The 10563-nt window shown below is 48.6% G+C and overlaps 1 protein-coding gene across 1 annotated transcript in view; it reads left to right on the top strand.

Moving 5' to 3' along the window:
- Positions 1-2137: 2137 nt before the first annotated feature.
- Fam89a (family with sequence similarity 89 member A) overlaps positions 2138-10563 on the top strand; it is a 13379-nt gene continuing 4953 nt past the window's right edge. Inside the window, exon 1 of the mRNA XM_031341805.1 lies at positions 2138-2584. Within this exon, the coding sequence (XP_031197665.1) occupies positions 2315-2584 (270 nt within the window). The 5' untranslated portion in view covers positions 2138-2314. The remainder of the gene's footprint in view (positions 2585-10563) is intronic.

The following is a 10563-nucleotide window of genomic DNA, read 5'->3' as shown; positions in this document are numbered from 1 at the left end:
CCTTATTTTGACCCCTGGGATCCACACAGTGACTTGCCTAAAAGCTGTCCTTTGACCTCTGCATGTGCACATACACAAAAATAAAACAAAATAAAATACTGTGGAACACATCTAACACTGGTGTTTACACAAACATGTACACACACACACAGCTTGATGGCATAGCTCAGTGGTGGAACACTGAGCTTTCCAGCAGATAAAAGCAGTATTTAGCCTCTGACATGGCTAAGTAAATAATAAATAAATGAAGCAAGCAAGCAAGCACTGGCACTCCCCATGGGTGTCAAAATATTTGGTCAACTGTTGCATAATTGTGTCTGTTGATTCATGTAATCCTTATCAGAACTGAATAAATTCCCTAGAGATTTCTATCCATCTCGGGGTGTTATTTGCTGATTATATATATATGTATGTATGTATACATATATATGATTATATATTATATATTTTATATATATATATATATATATATATATATATATATATATATATTCACTACCTTGCTTGCATGCCAGAGGGTAGGGCCTGCTTTGAAACTCTGTGACTAGAATTGAGCAGGTTGTCCTGACACCAAGGGCCACAGGCTGTTTTTAGCTGGTCCCATACTCTTTGCTTCAGCTTCTGCCTCCCTGGGCAGAATGTACTTTAAGATGACTTCAGTGCCTCAGATGGCTTCAAATGCTTCCTGTTGCTCTGTCAACTTACTTGACTGTTCTGCTAGGTCTTCTAGAGAGGCTATGGTAAGGTGGCAGGTGATAAAGAATTCAGTCCAGGTTGTGAAAGGCAGGTCTGTTTCCTCCCCTCCCCTCCCTTCTTCCCTCCCTCCTACACAGACAATCTCAGACTCCCCATTGCTTAACAGGTGGATGATGAAGAATGGCCTAGGGTTTGGGAAGGTGGCTGGATAATTACCGAAGGTGAGACACTGATTTACTGGGAAAGTACTGGGCAGGTAGGTAGGTGATCTCCTGGGTGTCCTCAGATCTCACTGGCTGGCTGTATCCAACATTAACTTCTCAGATTGATTTTGGGGTGAGCTCTCCACCAAAGCAGCAGAAAGTCCCCAAACCAAGAAGGCGCTTTTATAGTAGGCATCTGAAGTATCTGAAACATTAGGCTCCTGCTGAATTAATTCAGAGTCATTCAGTCCCTTTATAGTTAAACAGAGTAGCCATGGGCATTGAAGTTCTCTAGGTTTCTCTGCTATGGACCAGAGTTCTGATCCCCTCATCTTGAATCTGAGCAGGTTATCTTTTGTTAAGGTTTGAGTCTTCCTGGAAGGGTGAAGCCTTTCCCTGGTCCATCTCTCTTCTCAAGGTGTACTTTTACTTAGTTTTGAATCTCAGGTGAAGTCCTGAGATTCGAAGTCTTTCTCTAACTCCGTGACACTTCACTTTAAAAATTTCCACTTACTTATTTTAGTGCGTACACGTGCACGTGTGTGTGCACGTCATGTATGGAGTCTTTGAGTCACAACTTTCAGGAGATGGTGTTCTCTTGTCCACCAGGTGGGGCAGAGTCCTTATTCCCTGTTTTTGGTAGGGCTGAAAGACTCTTTAAAAGAGTGAACCAAGTGTGCCTGGCGTTCTCTTTGGCTGCTGAAGTTCGGAAAACCTTGAAGCCCACAGAGGCGGCCTCGTGAATGAGTACTGTGCGCGGTTCTGGCTGTTGCCAGCACCTTCGATCCTTCAGCTAGGTGCTAGGTCCTAGGGCACAGGCAGCCCGGGGTGGAGTCGGTGCTGGGACTGGATCCCTTGGTAGATAGAAGCGGTTTCAGTGGCTGGTCAGAGTGAAGCCAGAGATACCAAACTCATCCAGCCAGGAGCATGGACAGGGGCGGGAGCAGGAGCCCACCTGGAGTGGAGGAAGAAAGACCGCTGGAGTCAGGGGTGCAGAATGGGTTGGGGCAGGGCTGGTAGGATGGGCCTGGGACTGCAGGTGATGCTCAGAGAGAGCGGCGGTGACCAGCGAGAGGTGGAGTGCACAGGACTGGAGGTGGGACACAGTGAGGTGGAGACCTGCTGGTGGTGTGGCGAAGAAGGGAGGGGACTGACTGCAGGTAGGATTCACAGATCTAAGACTTAGGATGACCCCGGGGGCTAGTCCGGAGCGCAGATGAGTCGGGGTCCTGCAGGGCGTCGCCTCTCTGCAGTAGCAGAGTCAAGGAGCGGGGCGGGTCCCGAGAGGGGCGGAGACCAAGGGGCCGGGCAGCGGGCGGGACTCCGGCGGGCGGGAAGTGGGTGGGGACCCGCCAGGCTCCAGGGATCTAGGCTAGGCTAAGCTGCGCGCGCGCGTGTGTCGGCGCCCCGGCGGGATGAGCGGAACCGGGTCGGCCGGCATGGCCCGGGGGCTGCGCGTGGACGGGCTGCCACCGCTACCCAAAAGCCTGAGCGGGCTGCTGCACTCGGCGGCGGGCGGCGCGGCGGGCGGCTGGCGGCACCTGGAGAGGCTGTACGCACAGAAGTCGCGCATCCAGGACGAGCTGAGCCGAGGGGGCGCGGGCGGCGGCGGGGCGCGGGCGGCGGGGAAGCGGACCAAGCCCCCCAACCTGGACGCCGCGCTGGCTTTGTTGCGCAAGGAGATGGTAAGGACTAGGCGCCGTGGGTCCCGTCGGGGGAGACACTCTTCTTCGGTCCCTGGAAGCCCGGACTTTCCTCTCGGGCTTCTCAAGGCTAGACATCACTCCCGGCAGGGCAGCTTCCAGATGCTGGGTTCTCCTGGGCCAGGACAGTTCGCGGCGGGGTTCGCCTGCCGGGTCCCAGGAGAACAGGCTTCCTGTGCGCCTGCGGGTCGGTGTGGACAACAGATGGGTGGCCGGGCCCCTCCCCTGCCGCCCGCCAGGAATCCGATTACCGGCACGGAAGCGGTGCTCGGCCGGGTGAAGCCTTACGTCTGGTAACAAACAATGGGTTTAGTTTTTCTCCCTCTAGCGAAATGCAGTAGGTGTTCCTGGACCAGGACGCACGATTCGGGGTGACGCCAGGGCAGAGATTTGGGCCACAGGGAGCCCTTTGCCAGCTTGCTTCCTGTGGCTGGCCAGGTGGGGAAGGACCGACCAAAGCAACCCATCCAAGTTCTTTCCCCTAGACTAAGATCTTCCACCCTGAGCCTAACACATCTAGCGAATTACCTTTGATTAGATAAATCCATACTTAGTGTGTTTATAGCCTGTTCATGAATATAATATGAACCGCTGGGGGAAATAAAGAGACTGGCCCCACAGGTAGGTGTTCGAGGGTTTTTCTTGCATAAGACGCTAGGCTTACGGTGACTCCTGGTTGTGAAGCTTTGCTTTATAAACACGGTAGAGAGGGTTGGGAGCCCAGCTACATTCCCGAAGGTATTTCCCAGGTCCCTCCTGCTATGACTAAGGTACAGAACCTTATAATTATGCCTTGGGCGGTAGCTCGGGAGTTCAGCTATAGGAAATGAGCTGCTGTCACTCTGCCTGATAACAATGTTAAAGGTAGGGTTTGGCTACAGGCCCTGACAGGCCCTCTCAGAAAACCATCAGGAGGCTCTTCAGTCTGTCTTGTAGCTGTTCAAGAGACTTATTGACCTGGGGGAATGGTGAGGTTTCCGAGACAGCTCACATCTTGCTTAAGAAGAATTGTCGTTAATTCTAGAGCCTTCTGCAGAATGTCTGTGTCGATCTATTTCATTTGAAGGCCAGAGGTCAAATCTGTGGTGGGGGATAGAATTCATGTCGGGGACAGAATGTGACAAGTGCTGGAGGGAGGGACAAAGCCCAGTGTAAGCACAGAAAGAGGGTGTGTCCCCCCATACACTGGGGACTTCTCTACGGAGTGCAGAGTCAGAGGTGGGAAGGCCTGAAGTGACCGGAAGAGAACCCTGAGATCTCTGAGTGGAGCTGTGAGCTGTAAACCTCTCAGCCTCAGGCTTGACTGACAGGAATTTGAACAAGAGGTTAGGAAGTGGTCCTGTGGCTGCGGGAAGCCTCCTGCGGATCACCAGTCTCAGCAGAAGCAGGAACTCTTGAGGTGCTCTATGGGTATAGGAGGCCTGGAAAATGCCCTAGGTGCACCTGGGAACCTCCAAAACTCACAAGAATTGCTAATGGGTCCCCAAAGCTGATAAAAGAAATGAATCAAAATGACCCAAATTTTTTGTTTGATTGGTTACCGATGGAAAGTGTTTTGGAACAAAACAAAAATCACAGTCCTAAGACTGGGCCTATCACCCAGTGGCAGAGGCCTGTCTAGCATGCATGAGGCCTGTGCTAAACGTTTCTCATTGCTTTGACAAAAGCCATGCAAGGGAAGCCTTATTTTGGCTCACAGTGCCAGCCACCGTCCATCTTGGTGAGGAAATGCGGGCAGGCACATGAGGCATCTGGTGACATGCTACCTGAAGTCAGGATGCAGAGAGATGAATGCTGAGTATCAGCTTGATTTCCTCCTTTTCCTTCAGTCTGGGATTGGAGGCCATGGCAAGATACATGGGTAGGATGGGCCTTCCCACGTCAACTAATCCAATCTAGAAGCTCCCTCAGAAACACCCAGACATTTATCTCCTTGGTGTTTCAAGACCCTGTTGACAGTCACTATTAATCATTCAAGGCCCTATGTTCAGGTTCAGTTCTGTAGACCCCACACCCCATATCATTGGTACAGAGAGAGATGATCACTGCTAACAGTTTGAGGTGTGCAAATAATCTGGTTGTATGTATATCCTGATGTGGTAGTGTGTATCTGTGATCAAGTTTGAAGGGAACCTGGGATATACAACAAGACCCCATCTCAAAACAAAACAAAAGCAAAACACCAAGTGCCAGGCAGTGGTGGCACACACCTTTAATCCCAGCCCTTGGGAGGCAGAGGCAGGTGGATTTCTGAGTTTGAGGCCAGCCTGGTCTACAGAGTGAGTTCCAGGACAGCCAGGGCTATACAGAGAAACCCTGTCTTGACCCACCCCCCAAGAACAAAACAAAACAAACAAACAAACAAAAATCCAAGTGCTTTCTATACATTGTCTAAATTCTGTTTTATTTGTATCTCTGTCGGTGGGATAAAGTATCCTCAAAAAGCAACTTAGGGAAGAAAGAATTTATTTACCTTACAATTCCAGGTTACAGTCTACCATTGTAGGGAAGTCCAGTCTATAAGAACTTGAAGCAACTAATTAGATCCATAGTTCTAAGCAGAGAAAATGAAAGGATATTTGTTTGCTCTTGTTCAGCCCTGCCCCTCCTCTACAGTTCAAGGATCCACAGTGGGCTGGGTCATTATGTGTTAATTCCCACATCAGTTGACATTCAAGACAATTCTCCACAGATATTCCATCAGGCCAACCTAATCTAGACAATGTTTCAGACTGTTCTCAGGGGTTCTGGGTTGTGCGAAGTTGATAATTAGAACTAGCCATCGCAGCTGGGCAGTGGTGGCACATGCCTTTAATCCCAGCCCTTGGGAGGCAGGGGCAGGCGGATTTCTGAGTTCAAAGCCAGCCTGGTCTACAGAGTGAGTACTAGGACAGCCTGGTACTATACAGAGAAACTCTGTCTCAAAAACAAAATAAAACAAAACAAAACAAACAACAACAAAAAAAACAAAAACAAAAACCAAAAAACCCAAAACAAAACCCACCAAACAACAACAACAACAACAAAAAACTAGCCATCACATATTGTACCTTCCTCATGGGAGAGGTACTTCATCTTAACTTTTAAAAAGGATTTATTCATTTATTTATTATATGTAAGTACACTGTAGCTGTCTTCAGACACCCCAGAAGAGGGCATCAGATCTTATTATGGATGGTTGTGAGCCACCCCCGGTTGCTGGGTATTGAACTCAGGACCTTCAGAAGAGCAGTCAGTGCTCTTAACTGCTGAGCCATCTCTCCAGCCCCTTCATCTTAATTTAATTTTTTCTTCTCCTCCTCTTTTTCAGACAGAGTCTCACTGTGTAGCCCTTGGCTGCCCTGGACCTCACAGAAGTCTACCTACTTCTGCTTTCTGAGTGCTGGGATTAAAGACATTGTCCCTACTACTAGCTTACTTTTTTAATCATTTAGATTTATTTATACTATTGTTAATTAAATGCATGAGTGCATGTATGTACGGGAGTGTACGCACATGTGTGCAAGTGCCCTTGGAGGCCAGAAGGATTGGAAGGAGAGGAGTTAGAGGTAGCTGTGAGCCATCTGACCTGGGTGTTGTGAACCAAAGTTGAGATATTAATCTCTGAGCCGTTTCTCCAGATCCTAAATATATTTTCAAAACTCAGCTGCTCATAGTTTAACTCTCTTGAAATCACAACCTTTTTTGGGCCTTTTGGGCTCCAAAGCCCTGTCTGATTTCACCTTATGATTTGTGCACGTGCACACACACACACACACACACACACACATGAATTGCGCACACATAGATCATCACAGTGTATACTGCAGCTCTATTTTGGAGGGTACGTGTGCCAACAGAGTCCTGTCACTATGTATCGATGGGTCTTCAGTGACTGCAGAGCATGGATGGTGTGGCAGAGCTGTGCCACTTTGCACCTTGAAAATGAGTCACAAGAAAGTTTCCTGTGGCATTGTGGGTGTTGGGGGAGTAGCTGCTGGGGTGCTCATGGCATTCCACCAGGAGAGGAGGATGCTAGGCATTTCAGATGCAGATGTGGAGGCTAGAAGAGAGCTGGTTAGAGCTGAGGGTGCAGGTGGCACTTCAAAGGAGTGACAGTGATGATGAGTTAGGAGAGCTGCTGCACGGAGCAGAATAGACAGGACCCCTTGTTAAAAGAGGCTCAGTCCCAGGGGCAGTTAACATGGCACTCAGCTCAAAGCTGTGGCTCATCCATGTGACTTCCTGTTCTAGTAACCCTGTGCCTGGGAAATGTTGTCACTCTAAGTCCTTGTAGCCTCGAGGAAAGAATCCATTTAGAAAGACTCAAAGGTCTATCTATTGTTCATTGACTGTAAAGGCAATCACTTAAAAATTTTTTTATTCATTGAATGAGTTTGTGTTTTTTTGTTTTGTTTTTTAAATGTCTACCATGTAGCCCCGGCCTACAACTCTCTTGTTTGTTTGTTTTTTAAACAAATTTTAAAAAGATTTATTTATTATTATTTGTAAGTACACTGCAGCTGGCTTCAGACACTCCAGAAGATCTCTTTATGGATGGTTGTGAGCCACCATGAGGTTGCTGGGATTTGAACTCAGGACCTCTGGAAGAGCAGTCAATGCTCTTAACCTCTGAGCCATCTCTCTAGCCCTTGGTCATTTGTTTATTTTGGTTTTTTGGAGACAGGGTTTCTCTGTGTAGCCCTGGCTGTACTGGACCTCAATCTATAGACCAGGCTGACCTGGAAATCACAGAAATCTGCCTGCCTCTGCTGGGATCAAAGGCCTATGTCACCATAGCCTGGCTTCTAGAACTCTTTTATTCTTATTTTTGAGATAGGATCTCATCAAGTAGCCCAGGTTCACTTTGGACTATGTTGTTAAAGCTGACCTTGACTTGGGATCCTCTTGTGGCCCACCATAATCCATGGTTTGTCTTCTTCCTTCCTTCCTTCCTTCCTTTCTTCCTTCCTTCCTTCCTTCCTTCCTTTCTTCTTCTTTTCCTTTCTTTTCTTTTTCTTTCTTTCTTTCTTTCTTTCTTTCTTTCTTTTTTTTTTTTTTTGAGACAGAGTTTATCCCTGAGGGCCAGCTTGACTGGGAACTTGCAGCCTCTGCCTCCTCGTGCTGGGATTACAGGAATGCATCTTGATGATACCCAAATGGAAAGATCTTTTATAAACTCTTCGGATATAGGGCGATGGCTCACTATGCAAGCATGAGGAACTGAGTTTAGATTCCCCAGAACTCACAGAAAAGTTAGGCATGGCTGTGAACCTGTAACTCCAGGTCCAGGGGGTAGAGACAAAAATCTCTTCTACAACAGTCAGCTCCAGGTTCAGTGGGAGACTGTCTCAGAGAATAAGCTGGAGAAGCAACTGGGGAGACACTGATGTTGACTTCTGACCTCTGGCAAGCACACAGGCATGTGACTCTCTCTCTCTCTCTCTCTCTCTCTCTCTCTCTCTCTCTCTCACACACACACATACACACACACACACACACACACACACTCAGTTATGCTCACAATAGAATGGAGGAGTGATACTGTATGCTCACTGGATGAGCATCTGTAAACTGCTGCAGAGGGCCTGGGGCAAACAGGAAGTCGGAAGATGCTGGTGGGTATGGATATCTTTACAGCAATGTGAGACTTCTTCTTGACCGCTGGACTTTGACCCACTTACCTACCTGTGGAGCACCTCAGGCTCACGTTTACCGACTGAACTCCCAACTGCCTCACCAGTTTGCACAGGCTTCTTCTTTCCCATTTGGTTAAAGTGCTCATGTTGCATGTAAACGTCAGAGGCTTCCAGCTTTTGGCACACTGAGCATTTTTTTCTCTTTTGCTGAGGGAGGCCTCCAAGGAGCAGCGGCCTAGGCAGTCACTGCTGCCTCTCAGAGGTGCCACTGCTTCCCATACCCACCCTTGTTCAGGGGCCTTGGTCCCTGCATTACTGTGGCTCTTTAATGCTGCAGTGGGGGTGGGAAGGGGAAGCAGCTCATTGCAGGTCACTCCCAAGGAGCAGCAGGTGGGAGCTTTGAGATTTAGCTCTTGGAGGGTGGAAGCTCCCTGTGGATTCCAGACTTCCATGATCCCATGGCAGAAACCACAGAGGCAGACAGAGCAGGAAGCCAGCCAGCCAGTCAGATACGTGCCCGATGCCAGTGAGAGCAGAGCCTTCATACATCATTGTCTCCTGCCCACTTGTTTCCATAAAGGTCACTTATTGCTTCATCCCTTCCTGTGCTGGTCCCTGTCCTGCAGACATGTAGCTCCAAGACAGTTCTTCTCATTACTCAAGAGACAGAGGCCCAGGTCCGCCTTCCAGGGCAACAGAAAGTCCCAGAGGCTTGTTCATGTTACAGGTCAAAGGACACTACAGGAGTCATTTCTCTACCTCTGCAGTGTGGGTCGCAGGGACTAACTCAGGTCACTAGGCTTGGAAACAAGCTTTACCCACTGAGCCATCGGGCCAGCCCAACCCTGGTCATAATTTGCTCTCTTCTTCGATTGGCCCTGGGAGCGGCAAGCTGCCTGGTCTTGCGGGTCTGTATATTCTGAGTCTTGAACAAAGGATGGGAAATGGTGTCCTTGGTTAGAGCAGCAGAGCTCTGCCCTGTGAACATAGCTCCATAGTACAAGGTCATCTACAGGAACCAGGTCTGTTCCGATCAGAGGCATGTGGACAGAAGGTGACTGAAGAACTACTGAAGAGAAGGTGTGGAAAGAGGGTTTTTAGTTCCTAGGCAGGTGGGTGGATTGATCTAGGTGTACGTGGGTGTGTGGTTTCTCAACTTTATTGGTAGAAAACACACATGCAAATGTTCCTTAGGACCCTCAGCTATGCTTACAACTAGAAATGGCTGGGTGTGGTAGCACACACCTTTAATTCCAGCAGTGGGGGGCGGGGCAGAGGCACCCAGCTCTCTGAGTTCGAGGCCAGCCTGGTCTACAGAGTGAGCTCCAGGACAACCGGGCTACACAGAGAAACCCTGTCTCAAAAAAAAAAAAAAAAAAAAAAAAAAAAAAAAAAAGAAGAAGAAACAAAAACAAAACAAAATAAGAAAAACTAGAAATGAGATATCCATATTGTGATACCATTAAGCCAGGCCTGGTGTCACAACCTATCATCCAGTCACCCTGGACATTTAGGCACAAGGATCGCTGTGAGTTTGAAACTAGCCTGAGACACACAGTGAGGCTGAGCCTCCAACAAACACATGAAAATACTACTAGCGTTAAAAGTAAATAAATACCACCAAAGAGAAATGGCAGACCTCAACACCCTTTGTAACCGCAGATATAAAGCTGATTGTGCTGTATCTAAAAGACTAGCAAAGACTTCCCAGGAGGAGAGCCACGGGGCCTCTTCCGCCTGGCGGGCAGAGAGGCCTGTCCCTTGGTTTTGGAGGACAGTTTCACGATGCACATGAAATTGAATCTGCACCTGCCCTTTGGGCCTGTAACTTCATTGCCTTAAAAAACTCCACAGTGGTGTCTTACAGAATGCGGGGAAATCAGTCGTGGTGGTCTTCTGACAGATCTCTGCCTGCTTACTTACTCTTACAGCGCTGGAGACCTGGGGTCATCCCAGGCATCCGCAGTGACTGAGCTCTTGTGGCTCAATGCGAGGGTCTTCTTCTAGGCCCATCTCACTTCTGCTTTACTCTTATGTCAGGTTTGGGGCCTGGAGTTGGGGTGTGATTGAAGCTGGAGCTGTGGGCAGTTGTGACCAGCAACTCACAACTGTGCATCCTGAAAACCAAACTGGTTTTCTGCAACAGCAGCAAGTGCTATTAACTGCTGATCCGTCTCTCCAGCCTCCACCTGGCTTTTTGTCTGTTATGGGGTTTTTTTGTTTTTTTGTTTTTTGTTTTGAGACAGGGTCTCACTATGTAGCTCTGGCTGTCTTAGAATTCACTATGTAGACCAGGCTGGCTTTGAACTTCTAGATATCCACCTGCCTCAGCCTCCCGAGTGC

Source organism: Mastomys coucha, unplaced genomic scaffold, assembly GCF_008632895.1.
Source record: "Mastomys coucha isolate ucsf_1 unplaced genomic scaffold, UCSF_Mcou_1 pScaffold22, whole genome shotgun sequence".
NCBI classification, from domain to species: Eukaryota; Metazoa; Chordata; class Mammalia; order Rodentia; family Muridae; genus Mastomys; species Mastomys coucha.
The sequence above is the reverse complement of the archived record's forward strand: the minus strand, read 5'-3'. Positions and strand labels throughout refer to the sequence as shown.